Here is a 25,709-nt window from a genome sequence, read left to right as displayed (position 1 = left end):
CAGTCCCCTGGGAAGCCAGGCTGCAATGAATGACAAACCTTCCCTACACCTCTGGCCCCCCAACCCTCCTGAGCCCCCATCCTCCCTTGCTGGGAGGGCAGTGGGGCATGGTAACCCATGAAGCAGGGAGGTAGACACATCTCTGGGGCGCTGGTAGAGTGGCTGAGCCCCTGCCTGGGGCTTCATGCCCCACCCCAATGTGGCCCAGAATAAAGGGATGCCCAGGACTCACCCCATCTCTGAGCTGCAGTGAGGGAAGCAGGCGCCTGCTCCTGGAAGGGGGCACACACCCCTCTCCAGCGTGGGACTGTCCGGCGAACATCTCCCTGGTCAGGGAATTTCAGCTCCCTCCTCCCTCTGCCCTCTTCCTCCCAATGAGCTCATCTGTCTGGGGCTCCCCACCCCCCTTTGCCTGAAATGATGTTTGGAAAGAACCTGGCAGAAAACAGAAATAGAGGAAAGGAGGGATGGAGGAAGTGGCTGCCTACCTGCCTGCACCCAGAGCCCTTAGAAAGTGCAGATGGGTGAGGAGGGTTCAGGAAGAGTTTATCTCTACTCCAACTCTCTGATGCGAGGTGGGCTGGGGAGCACCAGGCAAGGTGGCCAGTACCGGTTCCTTGCTGGACTGCTGAGCCACGTGCCTGCGGCTTGGTTTGGTGCATGCTGTCCTGTTAACCCCCTCGGCACCTGCCAAACTTCAGTGGATGCTATGCTGAGACTGTGGCTGGGGTCATGTGGGCGCTGGGCAGGGGGGCAGGAATGGTGAGTAGGGATGGGCAGGGAACAGACCTAGGTGCACTGGAAGGAGGCTCCCAAATGTCTGTCCACCCAATCCCAACCTGAGAGGCAGGAGGATTTGGGGGCATTTAACTTTAAGTGACTGGATGCAAGGAGTCTCAGCTCCTACGGTTCCAGCGTCCTGAGGTTGGGGGCCTGTTTATAACCAGGCTATAAGCTCCTGGTGTTAATCCAATTGATGGATTGATTGGAGGCTGGAGGCAGAGAAGCCCCCTGTTCTCTGCCTCTAAGAGCCCCGTCAGCGAAGCTGCCCTTGAGCCCCGTTACCTGCAATGCCCCGTTGCCTGCAGTTTCCGACAGGAGCCGTGAGGGCTTATGGGGGAGGGGGGAGAGGGAGGCGGCGGGCAAGGGCAACAGGGGAGCCAGAGGGGGAGGAGGCTCCCTGCCAGGCTCTTGTTACTTAGGAGGAACTTCTCTCAAAATAGCTCTGGAGACCTCACCGGAGCTGTCCCTTTCCCTTCCTGCCCTGCCGGGGTCTTGGCTAGCTGAGAACTGACAGGGGATGGAATCTTCCTCCCACTCGCCCCGGGAGAAGGAGGGGCCGCCCCCAGGGGTGATTGCCTTCTCACGTAAGAGCATCAGAGCTGCAGCTCTGTCCCCATTACTGCTGTGCCACTTCCCCCACCCCACACTGACCCTCACACCTGCTTTCCTTGCATGCGCCATCCTGCTCCCAGGAGGGCCCGGGTGGAGGCGGAGGGCAGGGATGGAGACGCTCACCTGGTCTCATGTGGGGAACCACATGAGAGCCGCTGCCCAGGGGAAAGCTCCTTCCCCTTAAATCTAGGCCCTGTGTCCTCCCACCTAAGAACAGCTCCTGGCAGCTCCTTGGCATGGGGCCATCCCTCTCTGCATCCCTGAAAACTTACTCTTCAAGGTCTTTTTGAGCCAGGCCGCCCCACGCCTGAGTGTGCGTTACCCCACCACCAAGGATCTGGCCTGTTGGGTGCAGTTGGGGGCGAGTCCTCACCATCCTGCCCTCCAGGGGTTTCCAACAGGAGGAGGAGAAAGAGCCTCCCATTTTTTCACCTCCCCTCCCAGAGCCTGGGGCTCTTGAGTTTGTGAAGTGGGGTTAAATCAGGGAGGGCTCCTCAGAGAACTATTTTTCTAAAGGCAGGACAGAGAACTGACCTTTGGTTGCTCTCCCCCCGGCACACCCAGGAGGCTCCTCCAGGCTCAATTGATGCACTTGGGTTTTGAGAATTTTTGAAGAAAGTGCTCTCTAAAAGCAAAATTCCTAAAGCCACTAATGCATCTCTCAAGCACTTTTCCTGCCCAGCTGTGGAGCCCTCCTGACGTTCTTTAGAGGAAGGCTGGGGGTGCGGGGGAGGGAATCAAATAATGGGGGAGATTCTAATATGGGCTTTAAGAATCACTTTCTCTGTGACCTTGGATCACACAGTCTACCTTTCTGCACCTGTTTCTTCATCTCGGAGGCGTGTGGGTTTCCTAAGGACCCTTCCGGCTCTAAGAATTGGTGAGCAGCAGGGCAGCGGGGAAGGTGGAGATCAGGCAGAAAACTGGCACCTTTTTGTGTCACCAGGATCTAAAGATATCCAGGGAGCTCTGTCCCCTCCCCTCCCCCTTCTCTGGGCAGGGGTCACTTTCCTTCCCTTTGGCTCATCTCCTGTCTCACCTCAGCCTCCTGCTCTGAGAAACATGACCCCTGCTGTAAAAATAAAGTGGACAGCCTGGATGCCTGGCTGCGTTGATCTAGCGTCTGGGACCTTCTGGGGAAAGAGAGGGTGAATGTGCAAACTTGAAGACAGGAAGAGACTTGGCCTTTTGGGGGCCACAGACCTCTTTGAGACTAATATGAGCTAAAATGTACCGCGTGCTGACACTATGCCCAGCCCTCTGCCAAACATTTCTACGTGCACTAGTAACCAGACTTCAGAGTCTGGTCCACTTCTGATGCCTGTGAGGCCTGGGGCAAGCGCACAAATGGAAATGACATATGTCTAAATATAAGCTGTGAATTAAGATAACAAAATGTTGAAACTGACCTATTATCTTCCTCTTTGGATTAATTTTCCTGGGTCTTAATTTTAAGGCCAGGCTCAAAACCCATTCCCTGGCCCACTCTTCTCTGGCCTTGTGGGGACGGGGTCTCTCACGCATGCCCAGGAACACTCCACCTGCATGTTAAGTTCCATCTGCTTCCCACCCTCTGCAAACAGCTGCCCTTGGCCCACTCCCCAGGTGTGCTGGTGCACATCTGGCCTGGGCAGCTCTTAAGATGATGGACCAGAGGAAGAGGCCTGCTTAGAACTGGGTCATTTGAACAGGGAATTCTAGGGTCCCAGATGTCAGGAGCTTGGTCTAGAAGAGGAGGAGTATGGACCACCATCCCTCCTGTCCCAGGACCTACTTTTCCAGTGAGGAGGGGTATGGCCAGAGGAGGGCCACCCTGAGGCGGCCCAAACTCAGGAGCCCAGGACTGAGGCCCTTGTTGCCAGGTCTAAGGGTAGGATTGTTCTTACCAGTTGCGTGAGGTAAATATCATCACTTTCACCAGATTGCAGAGGAGGCTTCTGCAGGAGGTTGCATAACTTGCTCAAGGTCATACAGCAGCAAGTGCTGGAGCTGGGGCTGGATTCCCCAGGGCCACTATACCACTGTCGCAGTGACCCTGAGTGAGCCTCTCTCCCGAGACACCCCCCCCCCCCCCCCCGCAACAAAGACATTCAGCATTTCCCATACAGCCTCAGGGGGCCCATGATCTCTTTGAAGCCCACCAGGGACCCCGGGTTAAGAAGGTAAGTGGTGGTGGGGCTGTAGCCGGGATCAGGCCATGAAGTGGGAGCAGGTTTCCAAGTCTGGACCAGTCCCCAGACAGGCAAAGGATGGAGGGTCAGGGATGCAGACAGGACCTGTGGTGGAGGGAGGAGCTGAGGCGGTTGGGAAGGGGGTGCTGAGGAGGGGATCAGACATTACCAAACCACCCCAAATTGCACTGCTCAGTTGTAACTCAAGGCTGGCTGGGAAAAGGCTTGCTTGTTGGCAGTCTCACCGGGCGGTGACCCCCCTCCACCAGCTCTGAGGCCTGCCCTGGGCTCCTCCAACCCCACCTCAAAAGGGAAGCGAGGCCAAGGACGTTTTCCAAGATTCTGACGGACACTGGAAATCCTTAGAGGAGGATGAAGGGTAGGATCTGAGGGGGACCGCTTAGGTGGGAAAAATGAATAGGAGCGCGGCGGGCGGGTGAAGCGGGGTACCGATCGGATCCGTGGTTTTCGGCCTGATTCCCTAACAGGATCATGGTAATTTCCGAGGAGTCTATGCAGCAGTGGGAGACGGTGGTGGGCGGTGGCGGGAGCAGTTTGCAGTTGGACGTCGGGTCCCCGGGGCGCTGCACGGCGGGGCGAAGGCGGCGGGCGCACGCACGAGCGGGTTGGCGGCTGCAGTGGGCAAGCCCGCACACGCCACCGGCTGCGGCAGTGCCCGCTGCGGGCGTCCGAGCCATCCCTTCGCGGCCCCGGGAGAGGGAGCCTCTACCCACCCCTTTCCGTGTTCCCCAGCTGCCCAAAGCAGAACACAGCCTTCCAACACCCCGAAAAATCCCACCTCTACTCCTCCCCAAACTATCCTCCTAATTGGCAGCTCAGCACACGGGATGATGCGGGCGACTGCGGGCAGCCCTGCAGTGCCAAGCCGCAGCCGCCAGCCCGAGCTGGAGAGGAAGGAGGGGAGACCGGCCGGCCCCCGGGGCTCGGGGACCACGAGGCGGGGCGCCCCAAGCTCCGCGGCGGCCACAGCCCCTCCTGAGGTTGGAGCGCTTCCAGAGCAGAGGCTCAGCATCCTTCGGCGATCCTCCTGCTCCTGCTCCTCCTCCTCCCCGCGCTCCTCCTCCTCCCCGCGCCCTCAGCGGCCGCTCCCGCAGTCGGCTCCTCCTCCCCCTCCCTCCCCCTGCTCTCGCTCTCTCCCCGCTAACTTTCCCGAGCTCCGGCCGGCGGCGCAGAGCTCCCCGGCAGCCTCGGAGCCCACTGCAGACCGCGGGCTGCGAGCGCGGCTGTGCCCGGTATCCCATCCCCGCGCCCCTGGAGCGCTCGGGAGAGAACAGAACGATGCCCGGGGCCGGGGACCGAGGCGCAGCCCGGGCGAGATGGCTGGGCACCGGGCTTTTGGGTAAGGCAGCCCCAGCTTGGTTTCTTCTCTTGCCTCTTCCCCCTACCCTTCCCCCATCTTTCCCCAGAGGAGGGAACACTTAGAAAAGCAGTGCCTTGGACGAGGTGGGTTTTGGAGTGCGGCACGAAATGAGCACCGCTGTCATCGGCTTTTTGCCGGCCGCGGGCTGGGAAGGCTGTGCTCCCTGGGGACCGTGCTCGTCCCCCTACCCGCCCTATCGGCCCAGCAGTCTCGCGATTAGTTCTTTGCTGTCTCCAAGGCCTCAGCCCCGGGCTTCTGGAGCTGGATATCGCAGGTATCCCAAGTTCAGAGGTTGAAGATTGCTGGGGGAGGGTGTCTGTGCCTCGGGTGTAGGGGATGCCAGGTGGGTTGCACGTGTGATTGTTGGGATGGTGGTTTCTACCTCTGCCCAGAGCTGTTTGTAACTTGGCTGCTTGTTGCCCAGGCACTAGCCGTGCACCAGCTGGAGGCAGGGGAGCTCCCCTTCCTCCTGGACCTTTTTCTGTTTGGTGCCTCTGCAGTCTACTTCCTCCAGCGTCCATTGCCTGCCCTGCAGACTAGGTGAGGTTGGAAGGACTTGGAAGCTCGTTTCAAGCCCCCTTTGGGGAAGGATCTTGCCTTCCTTCTTATAAAGAGATTCCGTGCAGTGTGTGTGTGTGTGTGTGTGTGTGTGTGTGTGTGTGTGTGTGTGTATCTGTTTAACCTGCTTCTGGCTCTTCATTTGGGGGATGAGTATGAAAACTGAAGAGACACATCCAAAGGACACAGAAGAAACAGATTATTTTTTTTTAACATTTTTTATTGATTTATAATCATTTTACAATGTTGTGTCAAATTCCAGTGTTCAGCACAATTAGAAACAGGTTATTAATATCTATTAATCCGCACACGATCGTTTTGAGTGTCAAACTCCAAGAGATTAGGGAATGATTTTTATTAGTCCAGCACATAATCTCCTCATAAATCATAGCTGGATTTCAATGTAAGCCGACTCCATCTCTGGCACCCAAATCTCTTCCCGTTTCTATTTGTCAGATTTGGCTGTTGGCAGCTCCCCCCATTGGGTTGAGCACATGAGGTGGGCATTTGGGTTGAAAACAGGGAGACAGAAGTCTTTAAGGGCGGTCACTGCTGTTTCTACAAAAGTAAACTGTGCAGACCTGTCATGTTGGCACCTGGTGGCGGAGGAGGGAGACAGTATGCCTTTCACTCAGGAACCACTGATTCTGTGACATCCCTACAGCTGGGTAGAAGATGCTGGCGTGCTCTCTTGCACCTTAGGCACAGATGTGCTGGTTTCACAGTGACCCTCGGCAGTGGGCCTCTGTGAGGCCTGAGGCTCCTCTTCATGGGGCGGGCACAGTGCTGCTCCCTACCAGCTCCCCCTCATCCCATCCCTGATCAGCACCGGTTCCCACTGTGACTATAGCAGGGGGAAGAGCTCACTGGGGAATTCAAACTCACACAGTCATTAAACTAGCCACTGTCAATGCCTCTGTCTTCCTTTCCTCCTCTGCCTGGTTGGCTGGTGGGATGCCAGTGCCTGGGCTGTCTTCTGTAGGAAACCACCCCATACACCGTGTGTGTGTGTGTGTGTGTGTGTGTGTGTGTGTGTGTGTGTGTGTGTGTGTGTGTTGCGCGCGCGCATGCATATGGGGATTGCGAGCAGATTCTTGGTACTTTTCTTGGGTGGAAGCCCCCACCTCCTTTAAGGACTGTTTAGCTGGTAGACTAGGGAGGAGCAGGGGTTTGGAAGAATCCCTGAGCTACCCTCTGGGAGCCCAGGAGACAGCACAGTGATCTGTAGGTGGGAGACTAGCAGGTCCCAGAACTGGCACCACCTGCTCTGCCTCCGGCCCCTCTGGTCTGCAGAGGGAGTACAACCAGGATCCCTCCAAACCCCCAGCCCCAGACCTTGCCCATGCAGCCACTGATAAGCCCTGACAGTGGCATTGCTTTGATCTTGGGACACAGACGCCATCCTTGCTCTCGGTCCCGCAGGGGAGATGCAGGGACAACTGGACAGCCAACTGGAAGAGGCTCCCTGGCAGCACCGGAGCTGGCAAGAACTTTGGAAACCATAGCACAGAGCTCCCCTAAGGATGAGGAAACCAGGTCCAGCGAGGGAAGGTGCATGGTCAATCGATGGCCAAGTGGGCCAGAATTCAGGTCTCTTGGGCTCTGCCACACCAACTTGCCTACCAGTTCACCAAAGTCTGGTGAAGGAGAAGGCCAGCAGGGACTGGGCTGATGCGCTGAAGAAGAAGTGCGGCGCTGGGGCAGGACATGGGAGGATAGAGGCTTGGGGGCCCACAGCTGTTGTTCTCTCCACTATGGAAACTGGGTCCAGAGCAGTAAGCTCCCAGGAGTCCTCTACCCCTCCCACTCCCTCTCCCCACATCAAACTTTGTCTCTTGGACTGAGACTAAAGTGATTTTTGATAACCAGACCAGACACCTTTTTCTTAAGTTGAGATGCTGTTTCCAAGGCTGTAGTATTGCAGCTGAGGTTTACATGGGCGCCAGCCCCCTCCTAAACATAGAACTGGTGATATATCCTTCCTGCCCACCCCTTCCTTGTTCCCTGATTTGCTCAATTGCTGTGATCTGTGTGTAATTATCACTTGTGAGGATGCTCTGTTGCCCAACCCTCTTTCCCTTGGTATGTATTTATTAAGGGCTTGTTTAGTGAGAAGGCAATTAAGGAGAGGGTGCTCAGTCCCACTCAGAGGAAGGAAAAAAAAAAGGTTTAGTAAGGGGTTCATGGAAAAGAGGATGGGAAACGGGGGAAGTGGAGGGAGCCCTCAGCTTTGAATCTGGAACCAGGGATTTGTTCTTTTTCCGGAGATGCAGGCCTGTGGGGTCTCCCAAGCCCTTATGCCTGCCGCTGCTGGTGGGATCAGCATGCTAGGTAGACTCCAGGCATAGATCCTCTCACCTTGGCCCATGGGCTGAGGGCATAGGGATCTCTGCATAAGCCATTGGCTGGCCGTGCTGATACACCCATTTGTGGCCTACAAGAGGAGGGAAATTCACACTACTTGGACTTGTTTGCAAAGCTGGTTTTGTTGAGCATCCAGGGTCATCTCAGGGGCACGCTTCTATCCTGGCAAAGCTCGTGGGGGTGGGCAGGAAGCAGGCAGGTTGCCTAGGGAGAGGGAGCTGAAATCTTTCCTCTGTCTCAGGACCCAGGGGCCTTGCCTGGCCCAGCCCTGACTCCCACAGCCCCTGGGGCCTGCACCCCAGAAGGGGTCTTGTCCTGCTGGCCTCGGCCCACTTTCTGCCTACCAGCTCTAACTCTGAGCTGTCTGACTCTCCTGGGGCCAGAGTGGATCAGCATCCCTATTAAAGTCAGCCGTGGTTCCACCTGCCATGCCCGGCAAGCCCTGGGAGCCTAACTTAGAGTGGGCACCACGCTGCCTCTCTTTCCTCCCTCCACCCCAAGGTGGGTGTCAGTGTCCCTGGATGTGAAAAGAGGTGGCAGAATTTTTCTGCCTTGGCATTTGCCTTGGAATTGCCTGATGGTGGCCATAGGATCCCTGTTGGTATGAGTATTTCATAATAACACTTGCATGGACCAAGTAATTTTTTACTTTCATTAAGCTTTGGAGAACCGAGTCAATCCTTAGACTAAGCTGCAGCACCCAGATGAGATGGGAAGGGGCCAATCGGAAAATTGCAAAGAAAATGGCTGCTCTGAGAGCTGCCCAATGGTTAGGGTCCTTCAGTGAGCAAAGGCAAGGCTTAGGGGCTTAGGACTGAATTCCAAAGGCTCATGAATAGGAGGACCTGCTCATCCATCCCATGAGGCCAGAAAGAGGCCCCCAACCCAAAACAGACACACGCACACCTTGAAATTCTAAAGAGTTTAGTTTGGGACAAAGCAAAGAAAGTCCTTCTTTCTCCAGGGAAATGGCCACATGGCAATAATTACCTCCAAGAAGTAACACAGGGTGAAAGTACAAAGCAATGTGTGGCCACTATGGAAAGCAGTCTGAAGATTCCTCAAAAAACTAAAAATAGACGTACCCTACGATCCGCAATCCCACTCCTGGGCATACATCCAGAGGGAACTCTCATTTGAAAAGATACATGCACCCCAATGTTCACAGCAGCACTATTTACAATAGCCAAGACATGGAAGCAACCTATTGTGTCCATTGACAGAGGACTGGATAAAGAAGCTGTGGTATATTTATATAATGGAACATTACTCAGTCATAAAAAAGAATGAAATAATGCCATTTGTAGCAACATGGATGGACCTGGAGATCGTCATTCTAAGTGAAGTAAGCCAGAAAGAGAAAGAAAAATACCATATGATATCACTCATATGTGGAGTCTTAAAAAAAAAAAGGAAAAAAGAGGACACTAATGAACTCACCTACAAAACAGAAACAGACTTGCAGACATAGTAAACAATCTTATGGTTACCGGGGGAAGAGGGGTGGGAAGGGATAAATTTGGGTGTTTGAGATTTGCAAATGTTCTCTACTATATATAAAAATAGATTAAAAATTTTCTGTATAGCACAGGAGACTATATTCAATATCTTATAATAACCTTTAATGGAAAAGAATATGAAAACAAATATATATGTGTGTGTGTATATATATATACACACATACACATGACTGGGACGTTATGCTGCACACCAGAAACTGACACATGGTAACTGACTTAAAAAAGAAAAAGAAAGAAAATTAAAACAGTATGTGAATGGCTTGGAGACATGGAAATATTCTTGGCTGACACTGGTCATTAAGTAGGGATGCCCTGGTTACATCTAGACCTGTGATGGGGGCCAGCTCTGTCCCCACCCTCCTCTTAAACACTATCCCCTTCTACCTGCAGAGTGCCCAGGCCAGAGGGATGGGTCCACTGAAGCCCTTCTCGTGTTTTATAAGCTCATGTTTTGGCTTTATACCAAGCTGGGGAGGAAAAAAGACAGCCATCCCTCGTTCAGGGATGGAGCACCGCTGACTTTCTCAAGGTCAGCAGGCAGAGTGGGGCCTGCCTTCGGCCGGCTGACCGGTCCATTCTGGCTTGGTCATCCTGCCAAAGTACCTCCTCTCGGGATCCTCTAGTGGATCTGTACCTTGACCCCTACCTCGTCCCCTCTCCCCAGTGCTGGTTGGCAGGTGAGAATGCACAGGACGCAGGCCCCTGGGCTTTCCTGTGCACAAGCCTCCCAGACACAGCCCACAGGCCTTCCGTCCACTGGGAGGGCATGCAGGGTGAAGCCAGGCTTGCTCATCCTCTCTGATGCCTTAACTTGGGCACAGACTCTGAACTTCTCTATGGAAATGTCTCTGCCTTTCCTTTGTCCCCTCCAGGCTATGGTGGGAATGGCAATGCTTCACTCTGGGAGTCTGGGCATCCTGAGTGTATTAGAGTTAAGTCATCCACATAGGTGCACACTAATCAGGCAGAAAGTTGCACTGTCATGAGCCAACCTTAAAAAAATAGCTTCTGCCTCTGTTTTGGACTTTTTTCTCCCTCTTTTTTTGCTTCTATTTAAAGCCATCAAAAAGATATCAATTAAAAAAAATTGAAGTATAGCTGATTTTTTCTCACTTGGTTTTTTTTTTATTGACATGTAACATTATCTTGGTTTCAGGTGTACAACAAGATAATTTAATATAGTATACATTGTGAAATGATCAGCACAATAAGTCTAGCTAACATCCATTACCATACATAATAACATTTTTTTCTTGTGATGAGAACTTTTAAAATTTGTTTTCTTAGCAAATTCCAAATATGCAATGCAGTATTATTAACTATAGTTACCACGCTGTATATTACATCTCCATGATTTATTCATTTTAAAAATTGACGTATAGTTGATTTACCATGTTATGTTAGCTTCTGGTGTAATTCAGTTATATATGTTCTTTTTTCATGTTCATTTCCATTACAGGTTATTACAAGCTATTGAATATCATTTCCTTGCTATACAGTAGGACCTTGTTTGTATACAGTAGTTTGTATCTGCTAATCCCTAACTCCTAGTTTATCCTTCCCTCCCTCTCCCCTTTGGTAACCATAAGTTTGTTTTCTATGTCTGTGAGTCTGTTTCTGTTTTGTAAATAAGTTCATTTGTATCAGTTTTTAGATTCCATGTATTAGTGACATCCTATGTATTTGTCTTCCTCCATCTAACTTCACTTAGTATAATCATGTCTAGGTCCATCCATGTTGCAGCAAATGGCATTATTTCATAAAAAGATTTCACTTTTGATATGTATCTTTGGTGCTCAGCCCATGCTGGCTGAGGCTGGGGAGAGGGAGTTGGTCTCTGACTTGCATTCCCTCACCTTCCCCGGGATCCTGACACTGGAGGCTGGCACTATGGCGCTCAGGCCCCGAGGGGGCGCTGTGACCATCAGGAAGCTGCCTCCTGAGAGCTTCCTGGTCACAGCTCTGCACTCTGTTCCTTGGTTTGCGAGGGCAGCGGAGTAGGGGTTGGTGCGGGTGTAGGGTCAGAAGCAGAGCTGAGCTCTCCTGTCAGAATGTCAGAACACCATCTTCTAGGCTGGAGGGTGGAATCTCATGGTCTGTCTCCTGTGAGACCTCTGGGCAGGGGTCAGGGGGTGGAGAGGGGAGAGGTAAAAAGGAAACCTTAGGAGTGCTCAGGAGAGCCGGCCCAACAGCAGTGTTCTCTTGGAGAGGCACCAGCACAGAGTCGTAAAAAGCAGACCTGTGTCTGAATACTGCTTTTTCCACTCACCAGTTGTGTGGCCTTGAGCTGGTTAATCTCCCTGAGCCTGCCTCTTCATTTTGTATACTGGGGATAAAAATAATAAGTACCTCACAGGATTATTATGAGGATTAATTGAGACAGTGCATATAAAATGTCTGTCCTATTTTACAGCAAGTGTTCAATTCCAGATTCACCATCTATTATGTGGCCCTGGGCAAGTTACCTAACCTCTCTGAGCCTCAATTTCATCATCTGTAAAATGAGAAAAATGATACCTACCTTTTGGCATTCTAATAAAAGTTGATAATAGGTAGAAATCCTCTAGCTCAGTGATCCTCAAAATGCCATCCCTGACCACAGCATTCCCTGGGAACTTCTTAGAAATGCAAAATTTCAGGCTCCATTCTAGACCTATCAAATGGGCTGAGCTAGCTGTAATTGCCCTCCAGGTGATTCTGATACTTTCTCAAGCTTGAAAGCCACTGCCCTAGAAGAATTCCAGGCACACAGGAGCTGATCAAAGAATGAAGGCTAATTGAAATAACCTCTCAGGACTAATTGGAACCCGGGTGGGCAAATCCTGCTATTTTAGGATATGAGGAAGGTATTGCTTTTTGGTTTTGGGATGCTGGATGTGTCTCTTTGATTTTAGGCAAGTCATCTACTCTCTCTATGCTCACTTGCCTCGTCTGTAATATGGAGCCATTATAGTACGTCACTCATAGCACAGGTATGAGGATTTAATGTGCCCGGCATGTAGTATATGCTCAGTAAATATCAGCTGCTGTTAACAAAGGCTGGGAGCGTGACTGGGATCCTTGGTCACAGGGTGTTATTTCTGAACTTTGTGGTAAGAGCACCCCACTTTGCCTTCAGCAGCTAGGGGAACAGGAAGGGGCCAAGGGGGCCCTGAGAGTGGAGCCCCTCCTCTCATTTAAAAAGCACTGCCCAGTGGCACCAGGCATTCTTATCTCATGTGGACAAAACAAGAGGAAACTGGTTTATGATGCACCAGGAGGGCATTAAGTTCAACAAAAGAGGTCCTTTGAGAGTGAGGATGGGCGAAAGTGCAAGGTTGGTGACCTGTAAAACAAAGACTGACCTTGGCTTGCCTTGGGAGCTAAAGCACTTCTGGGAATTACCTGCAGAGCTGGGAGCCCACCTGGACTGAGTGGAAGTTCTCAAGTGGCACAGCCATGAAGCCCAGTCAGTGCAGCCAGGTCTCCTCCTGGTTTGGCTCTTGGCTGTCCTGTGTCTAAAATCAGGTAGTGGCAACTTGGTGTCTCTAAAGTGGAGCAGTCTGGGTCCTTTAGCTACGAGGTTCTGGGAATGCCAGGCTGGAGGTCTGAGTCATTGAGAGAAGCTACAGTCTGGGAAGAGATGCCAGGGAAACTCTGGCATAGGAGTTGGTGCAGCCCATTTGCCCACTAGCCCTAGAGTCAGACCCCAGTTCAGATTTCAACTACTTCTAGAAGTTGTACACCTTTGGCCAAGGCACAAGGCACTTTGCTTCTCTGAACCTCATTTTTCCCACCTGTAAAAGGTGATGAATACAGACACTTTACAGGTGTGAGGTGAGAATGACGTGCGATTACTCACATAGAGGATTAGCAAGCATCCGGGCCCAGGAAAAGGTCATTATTCTCCAGATCACAGGGAACCTGAGAAGGACTCCCTCTGAGTCCTCACCCAGGCTGACCTTGGGTGCCTGGTTCATCCAAGGGCAAGAAGAGCTAGTTTCTAATTCCAACCCTACTCCTCCCCGTGACTTTGAGGGACAGTGGCATTTTATCAAGGACTTTGTAGGACAGGAGGACCAGATTCCCTTACAAGAACTCATGAAGCAGCAGGGCTGGTATTGATACAGATGTGGGAAAGCGGCGGGGTGCACGGGAGTGGGCTGGGGGGTGGTGCTCGGGGGGGGATGCTCCCCGGATGAGAGGCCCAGGTGGGCTGCCTGGAGTAGGGGGCAGGACTGGCCACTCCGGATCAGGAGGGGAACATGGGTGCAGCTCCCTCTCCCTGCTTGTGTGCATCTGGTTGCCCAGAGCCACGCTCTACAAAGGGTCTTCTGCTTTCTTACTTTCTCTATCATTGCCTCACTCATTCTGCACTTGCTGCTGCCCAATGCCAATACGATGCCAATACGTACTTGTTCCACCCCTCCTCTCCTGATGCCATCCCAGCCAGCTCTGTCTTCCTTTTCTTCTCGGGGTCTGGCTCGGTGGTCAAGCAAGGTCCAGCGGGAGGCGTCCCTCTGCCTCTCCGCCCCTTGGGGCAAGTGCAAGCCGCCAGGGTTGGTGATGAGTGGCCGCGGGGCTGTGTCCAGGGACCTTGGCTGCTGTTTTCCTCTTTTTCACCTCATGGGCCACCCTCATCCTCCCAACACCGCCCCTCCCTGCCCCCCCGCAAAAAAAAAAAAATCCCCAAAATGTAACATACAGAGTCCTTGGGGAAATTCCCAGCACGAACGGGAGGCACGGGCCCTGTCTTTGGGGCGGTGCAGGGAGGGCACCTTTAGGGGCAGCATCCGCAGGTTAGGGGGGCGCAGGCCCGAGGCACCGTGGCAAGGGCCTGGCTTTTCTGGGCTGGGGTGACCCCTGGTGGTCACTTAGAATGCTACAGGGGCTGCTAACTGGCTCAGAAGTCCATCCTGCCCAGGCCAAGAGGGAGAACGAATCAAGGAGGCGCGGGCGGGGCCCAGGCAGTGTCAGTGGAAGTAAAGAGAACCTTCCTCCTGACCCTGAGGGTACCAGAGAACTCGCTGCCTGATCAAGCCTCTCCACTCTGCCCGAGAGCTCCCTTCCGGGGCTCTAGGCTGGAGGTTTAGGTGGGATTTTATTAAGAAAAGTGGTGCCCATCACACAGGTCTCTTCCTGCTCCCTGTGTCCCTGTCGCTGGAGGTATCTGTGGGAAAGGCCACCACCATCTCCGCGGTCAACGGCACGGAGATCCTGCTGCCCTGCACCTTCTCCAGCTGCTTCGGCTTCGAGGACCTGCGCTTCTGGTGGTCATACAACAGCAGTGATACATTCAAGATCGTAAGTAGTGGGGGAAGGGACAGGACAGCGTTGATGCTCCACCCTTCCCTGTCGCCTCACCCCTGCCTCCCATCCCAGGCTCTGGTCTTTTCTGAACTGACCCCAAGGTGATGGTCTTCAGAACCTTTTGTCACCCTTTCTCCCAGTATTCTTTCCAGAGCCTGTCTAGGAAAATCTAAGTGGGAAGGATGCTTAGATTGTATTGCCAGAATTTGGGGTCTGTTGGAATTCTTGGCCAGAGTCCCCTGTCTGGCCTGAAGACTTACCTGAAACTTAGCTTGAGTAAAAATTAATAATTTTAAACACAGGGGAGAAAAGATCTTTGGAAGACTTGGAGAGGGGAATGAGGAGAGTCCAATGGGAGAAGGGCTGGGGAACAGGGCTTGGAAGGAAGGGAAGGGAAGCTGGGGAAGAGAAAGAGATGTGCGGGAGCAGGGACAGGGCTGTGGCCAGGGGTGGGCTGGTCACTCAGCAAGTGTGTACTGAGTACTCACTCTGCACTCTAACAGGGGATCCGAGACAAACATCTGGAAGTCACAAGAGACTAACTCTGGATATAATTAAACTCTGAACTCAGAGGGTGCTAACACACAACACTGTGGAATTGATCCACTTCTTGATGGAGGGCCAGAATTCAGGCAGACAGGGGACGTTGGCAAGGGCTGAGGGCAGTGACAGAAAGAAACGAGTGTGGTATTTGCAGGAGTCTTTATATAAAAGGCTTTTACAAAGAAAGCAGTAAAAGCTGTGCTACATTCTAGGGAGACCTTAATAACAGAAAGTGAGTTTAACTTGAAGCAAGTAAAATCCAGGTTAGACAGGCAGAGCTATCGATACTGGAAGGAAACCAAGAGGGAGGACTCTTCCTGGACCTGGACAGGGAGGTGCCCAAGGAGTGGGTTGGAGTGATGTCATAACTCTTGAAAGGACCCTGATTCTTTCTCAGCCACCTCCTCTCTTCCCTCTTTCCCCACAGCTCATAGATGGGACTGTGAAAAATGAGAAGTCTGACCCCAAGGTGAGGTTGAAAGAGGATGATCGCATCACTCTGGAGGGCACCACAAAGGAGAAGATGAACAATATTTCCATTCTGCTGAGGAACCTGGAGTTCAGCGACACAGGCAAATACACCTGCCACGTGAAGAACCCCAAGGAGAATAATCTTCAGCATCAGGCCACCATCTTCCTCCAAGTTGTTGATAAATGTATGTAGTGGGGGCCGGGACAAGGGCAGTGGAGTTGGAAGGACTAGGGGGAAGGTATCCAGCTCATGGTGAAATGGACCACACTGGTTTTCCTTTCACTTTGAGCTTTCAAGAGCTACTGGAGTTACATCTGGATGCTGGAATAACTTAGCTCGAATACTTATTCTGCCTCTGAATAGCTTATGATATACACTTAGGCCCTCTGAGCCTTGTTTTTCTCATCTGTAAAATCTGCATTCCCCTAGGGTTGTTGTGAGAGTTACAGAAGCTACATGGCAGTGTTTTGTGATGGGTAAAGTTCTCTGTATGGGCTGATTATTACTATTCTTGTGTATTCCGTTAGCAACAGCTGATTGAATGCCGGGTATTAAACCAAAAAGTGCAATGAATGATATGCAGTGTTATTCCTCTAGGAATTTACAGGTCTGAATAGGACGAGGACAGGTCAACCCGTGACTGAAAAAGGGGCAACAGAAGAAGAGGCACAGGCAACAGAGATTGATAAGAAGGGTCTCTCCCCTCCAGAGCCTCAGTCCCAGTTAGAGATGCCAGTCTGACACAGGTGGAACAATTAGACAATGAGGAAGCATGTGATGATGACGCCACATGACCCCTGACACCGGAAGTGTTTACAGAAAGGGCTGGAGTAATTAAGCTGGGTGGGCTTCATGGAGGGGGAAGCCTGGAAGGCTAAGGAGGCACAGACACAAAGAAAAAAGGAAGGGAGCCTGCTCAAGAATCCTGTCCTGATGGTGCTATGTATTTTGTGTACCTGCGGGTCCACTGCTTTTCTGGATGATATGAAATTTCTGCAGAGGAGATGCTCGTGATTCTGGAAGGTTTTGAAGTCAGGGCCATTAGGATTCTCAGGAGGACTGAAGGTTTGAGAAAAAGAGAGGAGTCAAAGATGACTGCCAGGATTTTGGCTAGAGCAACTAGAAGGATGGGGTTTTCTCATTGGAGGTGGGGGGGGCTGGGTGGAGCAGGTATGGGAAGTTAGGAGTTCAGTTTTCAGATGAAGGAACTGCGGCTGGAGGGGTTAAATGACCAGCTCTAGGTTACCAGCTCATTAATGATCGTTGAAATCCTGTAGTTAAAATCCAGACTATCTGACTCCAAAGCCTACTGGCCACACAAGAGGTATCACAGGGGCATTCTCAATTTTTTCTTGTGGGCAAAGGAGACCTAGAAAGAGGCAATGACTTCCTCATGTTTGGGGATCAAGTCAAACCGGGGTGCCATGGGCCCCGAGTGAGTTATTTCAGAATTTGTGTGGGTGTCTGTGAGAGGGCATGTGTGCAGAGGGAGAGGGGAGAGGGTCCTCTTCTTGTACCTGAGCCTGATGGCTGCCATATTCCAGCTTTTCCTGCTTCCTCCCTGGGGAGGGCGGGGCCTGAGGTGGGCGTGTCCCGGATGTCCAGGTTGGAGGCTGTGGAGCCCTTGGGTTGCCATGGTGCTCCAGGTGACCGCTGCTCCCCTTCTCCACCCTCTTCTCTCCCTGCTCTGGCTGTGAAGTGGAAGTAGTGGACAACACAGTGACGCTCATCATCCTGGCTGTCGTGGGCGGGGTCATTGGTCTCCTCATCTTCATTCTGCTGGTTAAGAAGTTTGTTGCCTTCATCATCAAGAAGACTCAGGAGAAGAAGTGAGTTGACTCCTGCCCTCCCACCAGTCCACCATCCACTCTTATATCGTGGGTGTTCTCAGCATCTTTTCATCCACCGTCATCTACCCCCATCCGCCTTCATCCTTCCATCTATCTCCTAATCCTATCCTCCTTTCCTAATTCTACCACTCTCCTTCCTATCCCTGCAACCCTGCTTCCATCTTCCAGCCCCATTGCTAATCTCCTTCCCTCTTCCCCATCCTCTCAGTAGGTGTTTGTTGAGTACATTGAATGCGCTGAGTATATAAATACAATCCACTTGCTAGTCCTCATTCCCCTGTCTTCCTCCCATCCTGCTAGCTTCTCTTTTTCTATTTGTACCACCCCAATCTAAAGTCTTACCAGAGGATTTAAGAAGCTTTTTTTTTTTTTTTTTAGATCAGGGAAAATATAAGATTCCATGTACAGAAACTCTAAAATGGGAAGATCCTTTAAGGAGGATGGGAGTCTCTTATTGTGAGATTCTGAAAATTCAAATGAGGGAGATAAAAACAATCTAAAAAGGCTGATATGAAAAAAAAATAAAAAGGCTGATATGGCCACCCAGGAAACCCTGAGATAGATTCAGGTAGAAGAACAGACATCTATACGGGGAAGGGGAGGAGAGATGGGGAGGGGGTACAAAGGGTGCAGCCCAGGCCCAGAATGGCCAGAACAGGCAGGCTCCATGGCAGCAGATGGTGAATGCTGCAAAGCCAGAGCAAGGAAATGGCGTTTGAAAGTTATGTTCTTAGCAAGAAAGAAGAGACAGGCCTGCCATTGGAGCAGAGAGGGTGAGAGTAAGAAGGAGAGACAGGAGAGAAGGGGGAGATACTCTCTTTGTGTTGGCTTCATTCTGCTGTGTTGAGAAAAAGGAATTAGGCTGGAAAGGGCAGAAATGACACTGGTCATGAAGGAAGGCAGCTAAAGGCAGGGAGGGAATTTTAAGGACCAGAAGAGGGAATGGGGAGCAAGGAGGCACTGAAATGAGCTCTTGGGTTGTCTGCCTGAGCTCTTGAGTGGTACCAGGAGCATGGAGCTGGACCAAATCCTGCTTTAAAAATTCAGTCTTACTATTGATGGTGAGTAAAATTGGACAACACATTATTCAACATATAAAAGCACGTGGGAAAGAAAACAGTGATCCTTGGGAGCCGCCATGGTTTCATGGAAAACAAGGCAGGTGAAGTGTTTTCTTGCTGGGGGCACTGGAATTGGCCCCAGATGCCACTTCCTGTCATTTGTCACATGCCTACCACATGTTAGGTCCTCCACCTGGCATTTTAATATAATATACATCATTTTTATTTTACAGTTGAGCAAAGTGAGGCTCAGAGTGCTTAAGTGACTTGTCCAAGGCCACACAGCTAATAAGTAATAGAGCTAGGATTTGAACCCTGACTTGTTTGCTTCAAAGCTGAACCCACTGCCACTGTACCCTTCTGATTCATGGGGCAGGTCTAGAGTTCAATCAGTCATTCATTCGGTGACTATGTGTACAAGGCACTGTGTTGGTGTTGCAGGAAGTTCTGGAAGGAATGAGGTTCTGCCCTTAAGTAAAGAAGACAGGACATGTACATGAAGAAGTGTAATATGAGGTAGAGGGACCAGGGCCAGCAAAGAGGTACACCAGAATGCGGCAGGGGTTCAGGAGCGGGTGGAATACTAGGGAAGGATTTCTGGCCAAAGAGATGACTATGGTCAGCCTTGCAAGATGGATATAATTTAACCCTCAAGGAGGGTGAAGAGAAGGGTGTTCTGGATGGGGAACCACTGAGAGCAAAGACAGAGAATCTGGGAAGTGGGCATGTTCTAGAGAACAAGACGTTTGTTGTTGTTGTTGAGAGAGTCAGGGGTGTGGTAGGGAGGGGAGAAGAAGCCTGCAAAGGGGGTGGGGACAGACCCTTAGGGACCTGGGAGTCCAGCCTGAGATTGGCTTTCCTCTGACGGCAGAGGAGCTGGGGAGGGCTTGTAGGGTCTGGCACGATCAGAGGGCCCCGGAAGAAAGGGTCTGGCCTTGGTGGGTACAGGGCCTGGGTGGGGAGAGGCTGGAGGTAGAAACAGGCCGTGGGGAAGCTGGAGAGGGGTCCTCTGAGCAGCGAGGAGAGCCTGCATAACAGGAGAGATGTGGCAGCTTCCTGAGAAGACAGGAGGTTGGGGGCAGCACCTCACCATCAGTTCTGGACTTTCACACGTGGGTGCAGTTCCCTCTGCCTGGAATGTCTCCTCCCTCTTTTCCGGCTCCTCTTCTTGGCCTCAGCTTAAATGACACTTCCAAAGAGACGTCCCTGACCCCAGAAGGAGTCTTCTAGGTTGAATCCCTCCTTGGTCCCCCCATCCTATCATTTACCACATGATATTGCAATTACTTGTGTAATATTTATCCCTTGGGAGTCTGCAAATTTTCTGAGAGCAGGTGCCATGAAAATTGGATGCCCTTCTAGCCTGACACAGTGCCTGGTAGCCAGTTGGTTCTCAGTAAAGAAATATGGACAGTTAGGTGGATGTGAATTAGTTAGGTTGACTATACCTTAGGTACAGAGATAGACAGACAGACAGACCCATCTGAGTAGAGGTCTTCAGTGGTCTGCCACAGGGCTCTCCTTGCCCATTGTTATTATTAAGATTTGAACTACATTAGAAATGATATACTTATCAAATTTCCAAAAACCTAGTAATTATGATGGAGAACAAAATTGGGATCTAGGAAGATCTTTATAGGCTTGAGCTCTGGACTAAATCCCGCAAGACAAAACTGAGGAGGACAAGTCAAGTCCGCCGTGAAGCCCTCACGCCCAGCTACACAGCCCAGGCTGGGCGAAGATGTAGTTTAGCAACAGCAGCCGTGAAAAAGACTTGCAAGTTTTCATGAGCTGGAAGCTGGGAGTGATGTCGCAGTCAGTCTTCCCTGGAGAGCTCTGTGCGGCCTGGGCGCTGCTGTTGAGGGAGGATGTACTTAAACGGGAGCATGTCCAGTGCAGGGCAGTCAGGGCGGTGACACTCCTGGGGGGTGTTTTCCCACCCAACCGTCTCTCCTTCCTGCTACCTTCTGTCCCATCGCACCACCCTCTGGCCACACCTCTTGCCTGTACCTGTGACTACTGTCTCATTCTTCTGGGCACTGCGAGCTTGGGGAGGAAAGGCCTGTGGGGCTCTGGAAGACTCTCTGCCCTGGGCAAACTGCCTGGTGCCTCGGGCCTTTCCCCCGGGTTGGCACAGCCTGGGAATTACCCCTCAGCCCTGACCCCTGGGAACGGCACCTGGTACCCTTGCCTTCGTCCGTGATGAGATGGCCGGGGGCTGCTAGCCTTACTGAGACCTTCCTGTGGGTCAGACGCTGTTCCAGGTGCTCACTGACTCCGTCCAGCAACCCCATGAAGAAGGGGCCACTGTTACAGCCATTCTCTGGATGAGGAAACGGAGGCAGAGAGGTTAGACAACCCGACCTCTGGCTACCATAGCTCTACAGAAGGGCAGGGAGAGGGCCCAGGCCTGATGCCCCAGGCCACGCCGCCCCCCACATTTATGCATCACTCTGGCTCCTCCTCTCACCAGTGTCCCCCTCCCTCCTCTCTCCCTCTCAGGAAGGAGTGCCTCGTGAGTTCTTCAGGGAATGATAATACAGAGAATGGGTTGCCGGGCTCCAAGGCGGAAGAGAAAGCACCAACCAAAGTGTGAGCCCTGCTTGGGGCCAAGCAGCCTCGGGGAGCCGCACTTTCCGGTGATGAAACTGATGCTTGAGCAGTGTCCGTGAACCCACGTGCCTGAGACATCTGCTGCTTGGCTCAAACTGTAGTCTTCCCCGGCGGCGGGAGAAGCTAGGGTCCTTGCCCAGACTGCCCCAGCCCCTCCCCCGCCAGGGCTCCCCAGGGACAAGGGCTGGCCAGGGGAGGGGGGCCTGTGGAAGGTTTAGGAGAGGAAAAGAGGCACTGGGGAAGTGTGCAGGGCTGGTCTCCTGACGTCCGGGTGGATGGGCTTCTTCAGTGTCCCCACCTTGTTTAAGGAATGCCTTGCTTTTCCTCCCGACGTTTCTTTGAGAGAGACTTGGGGGGTGGGCAAGGGCTGCCCCAGTAGCTGGACCCTGTGTGGGGAGAGGCCAGAGGTCTCTGTGCAGGATCTGGGGGTGGGAAGCTTTGATAGATACTTGGTCCCCCACATCCCTCTAATGAGGAACTTCCCTTTCCCTGCACCCCTGGGTACCTGTCTGCCTTGGTACCCCCCAACCTGCTGCTCCTCTGAACTCTCCAAGCTAGGGCTGCTGCCTTGGTCTTGGGGGGGGGGTCCCAGCCCACCTGGTTTGTTCCTCTGATCCCTGGATTCCGGAGGCACTCATGAAGGGGCCCGTCAGGCCTTCCTGGAGCACTGGAGTGCCACCTACACCTTTCCTAGCATTTCTCCTGGGAGGGTCAGGGCTGCAGAGGTGGGCCTCTTGGCCACAGAATGCCCACCCCCAGGCCTGCCAACCCCAGCGGCTCCTTAGCATGGCAGGACCACTGCCGCTCCTGGGAACTCGGGCCGGCTCTGCCCTGCTCCTCTCCCCAGAAGCAGCAGGTGGCGCCATCTTGCTTGAGGAGTTGCTCCTCAAGCCTCCCCTCCCGCTGGCTGCTCCTCCTCGGCCCCTCCAGCTTCTGCCGGCCCAGGGTTGTTCATCTCCAGCCCTGTGTCAAGGCTCGCCGTCACCTCAGGGGGTTCTCTTGCTTTGGACGGGAGGGCCTTTGGGATTTCTGGCTGCTTCCTGCTCAGCTGCGCCCCCTCCTACCCTGCGGTTGGGGAGGAGCAAGAGAGACTGCCCACAGTTTTCCATTGTTTTGCCAAGCGCTGGTTTGCACACCCCTTGTGTGTGGGGCTAGACTGTGCCTTACCTCCCGAGTCCTAGCTTCTACCATCCCTCCTCCCTTTAGCCCAGACGGAACAGCCAACTCGGGTCGGGGGTGGGGGGCGGCGGCACTGAGGAGGGTTCCCCAACTCCCCCCCCCCCCAGGGCCATGCAGGGGACCAGGGAGCTGAGTTGTGTCACTCACAGCCCCTTGGCCAGTGACTGGGTCTTAGGGACGTCTGCCAAGCGCTCCCGTGTGGTCCCTGACGGCATGTGGTGGTGTCCCCGTGGGTTGAAAATGATGGGGGGATGGTGGGGAGCAGTGATAGCAGAGGTCTCCACCATCTGCTCACTCCCTCGCTCTCTTGCTGGCTTTCTGACACTGTTGTCCTCTGGGCCCCTGAGAGGGAAGAGAGGGGAGTAGCTTCCTTTTCCAAAGTGTATGGGGACTGTCTGGGGACTGTCTGGGGACTTTCCCTGGCAAGAAGCAGCAGCAAGCTTCCCCAACGGTGCAGCTGGGGGAGGCTGAGAACAGCAGGACCTGCAGGGCAGCCAAGGTTGTGGCCTGTGGCCCTCGTCCAACCTGATGGGCTCACAGGGTCCCACTCTGATCTGTCTCTGTCCCTGGTGTCCTCCTTCACTCATCCTGGGCTCAGGTTTAGGTTTTCCTGGCTTTGGGAGCAGACAGACCAGAGCCACAGTCATGCAGGAAACTTCTTACAGCTGCCTTCATGCAAAACTGCTTTCTTCTCCTTTCCCAGCTTTAGCATTTGGACAGGCAAAGTGTCTTGGTCTCCTCTTATTCCCTTGAGAGGAAGCCAAGGTGTACAGAGTAAGGGAGAGGAAGAGCATCATCCTCTCCACTCCTGGGTCTACTAGTGACTGATAAGTGGGTCATACATCTCCTCTGGGCTCAGCTTTCCCCATCTATAAAATGGGCATAATAATACTTACCTACCTCACAGGACTGTTGTGAGGCTTGGCAAGTTTTGGTGTAAAAAATTGTTTTGGCTTGGAAAGGGATCTAGGAGTCCAGGTATTATCATAATTAGGGAGATTGTTTCAAGTCTGTCCTGTGTTCATCAGAGTCCCATCCCCATAATGCAAACACACACAAACACACGTACATGCACACACGCACACACATTCTCTCTCTCTCTTCTCTGTCTCTGTCTCTCTTCTCACCCTTCCCTCTTGGAATTATTTGAGTTTCTGTAATGTTGGAAACCCTGGCTCTGAGGCTTTACAGCTTCTTGTCCATGGCTTTTGTGTGGTGGTTTTCCACTGAGGTAACTGGGCGTATAGTGGGGACACTTTTGGTTGCCCCAATGCCTGAGGGCTCTGCTGGCATTTAGTAAGTGGGGGCAGAGAATGCTAAATTTAGTCCCGACAATGAAAAGCGTCCTGCCCAGGATTAGACCCATGGAGAAACTGGCATGGACTTGCAGTAGAAGATGTGTAGGCAAAGCCATCTTCCCAAGCAGACCCTCAGTGCATGCAAGTCTCGGGGTGATCTCCGGGGGCTGGTGAGGCTGTTTTCATGGCTTGTGGGCTAGAGAGAGCCATTTACAGAGTTGAACTTAGGACTGGTTCACATGCAGCTGCACTGACTGTAAAGTCAGGAGACTGCAGACAAAGTCATTCCCAGCTCCCCGTCCTTGATCCCCAAGGTGCTCGAGAGGTCTGGGAGAGGGGTGGGTGGAGCTCAGACTTTTCGCATCTGGCTGGCTGCCCAGAGCTGGAGGCAGAGGGAGGGGTGTGAGAGGGAGCCGCGGGGATGGTGGCAGCCGAGGGTGTGCGTGGAGTGCGTGTGTGGAAATGTGTGACTCTGGGGTGGGTGAGCTGCACATGGAAGTGGGGCTGTGTGCACATGTGTGGAAAGGCTGAGCGTGCCCGAGATGGGGGAGATTCTGCACATTTCAGGAGCCATCTTTCCTGACCTGAGCAATACCTGTTGTGGCATCTGGAGGCTGAGACAGGATAAGAGACAGAGGGGGAGAGCAGCCGTGCTCCTGGGCTCCGTAACGCTATGACTCCATCTCGTTGTCACAGACAGCTGCTGTCGGAGTGCTGGGGGGAGGGAGGGCCAGCAGGGGGACTTCTCTCGGGAAATCCTGCAGCTTGCTTCACTTCACTTTGTCCCAGGTTGGAGTCCCTACCCTCCCACCTCCCACCTGATATGCAGTGCTTTTGACTATCTTATGCATGGTTTCTTCCTTTGGCTTGGATGACAACAATACTCACAGTCAATTTCCTGTATAACTATAGATCCAAACAACGCAGCACAAACGGGCCTCGGGGAGGCCTCAGATCTGCAGGTGCCTCTGGGAGGCGCAGGTGTGCACACACCCAGCACTGACTTGTGTTCAAGCACAGAATGAATGTGATCACACTGTCTTGCCTTGACAACATGTTTTGCATTGTAGAATTTTATTCAGCTTGGCCTTGGATGAAATAAAAATTATGTTTAATAGAAATGGTTTGGGGTTTCTATTTTTAGCTGATTGGGAGTTGGGTTCCAGTTCTTTTACTTGCCAGCTGAGCCTCAGTCTCCTTGAGACAATCCCTGCCTAGATGGGATAACATGTAAAAAGTCTAAGAAAGTCTGGCACATTCACAGGCATTCAGGTCATATTAGTGCTGATAGCTTCTCTGGAGAAGTTGCAAAGATGGCCCTCTAATACTCATAGAAATTGCCGGGGCCCTTCCTGTTGTGATGACCTTGGCAGTGATTCTGGTACCACTAAATGTCATCACATCCCCTTCCCCGGACCCTTCCACCCAGGTTAACATTTATATCCAGGTGAAATGTACAAGGTCAACCTTCAAGAGGACAAGCACAGAACAACTTACTGACTGGCATGAATGGGAACACTGGGCCCTGCCTGGCTGGTCCCTCCAGCTTGCTGTTCCAGGGGACAAGCTGTCTGGGGGACAAGCTGGCATGGAGGAGGGAGAAGCTTAGGCATCTATCCCAAGAATGACTCTACCCATGGGCATTTCGTATGGTCCATCTTAAATGATATGAACATAGATTAACCAGGCACTCATGCCTTCTTGCCAACTGCTGGGCATAAGACCAGTCGGGAAAGGAATCATAAATAAGTATGTGTGTGTTTGTGTCTGCTCAGATTCCTGGATTTTATCCTACCATACTTTCTCATGCCATAGCCCTCTCTCCAATGAATTCACCTCAGACTGCATTTCAAAGGGTTTCAAACTCTAGGTCCTCAAAAGATCTCATTAAAAGACTACTCCTCAATCAAGGACCCCAGCAAGGCAGAGGTATGAGACCTCTGAGTTTCAGCAGATGTTCCTGACAGCACTGTTTTCTCAGCCCTCAGCTCAAGTACCTGCTCTGTGCCCCCACC

General features: G+C 52.4%; 1 protein-coding gene across 1 annotated transcript; it reads left to right on the top strand.

Annotated features, from left to right (window-relative positions):
* Positions 1-4,719: 4,719 nt before the first annotated feature.
* On the top strand, positions 4,720-24,781 carry SCN4B (sodium voltage-gated channel beta subunit 4). The gene is made up of 5 exons (XM_010981392.3): positions 4,720-4,926; positions 14,500-14,672; positions 15,649-15,877; positions 17,393-17,522; positions 21,107-24,781. Exons 1-5 carry the CDS (start codon positions 4,866-4,868, stop codon positions 21,198-21,200), a joined length of 687 nt encoding a protein of 228 aa, XP_010979694.1. The 5' UTR covers positions 4,720-4,865; the 3' UTR covers positions 21,201-24,781.
* Positions 24,782-25,709: the final 928 nt, after the last annotated feature.

This window comes from Camelus dromedarius, chromosome 34 (genome assembly GCF_036321535.1).
Source record: "Camelus dromedarius isolate mCamDro1 chromosome 34, mCamDro1.pat, whole genome shotgun sequence".
NCBI lineage: Eukaryota > Metazoa > Chordata > Mammalia > Artiodactyla > Camelidae > Camelus > Camelus dromedarius.
This window is presented reverse-complemented; position numbering and strand designations above follow the sequence as displayed.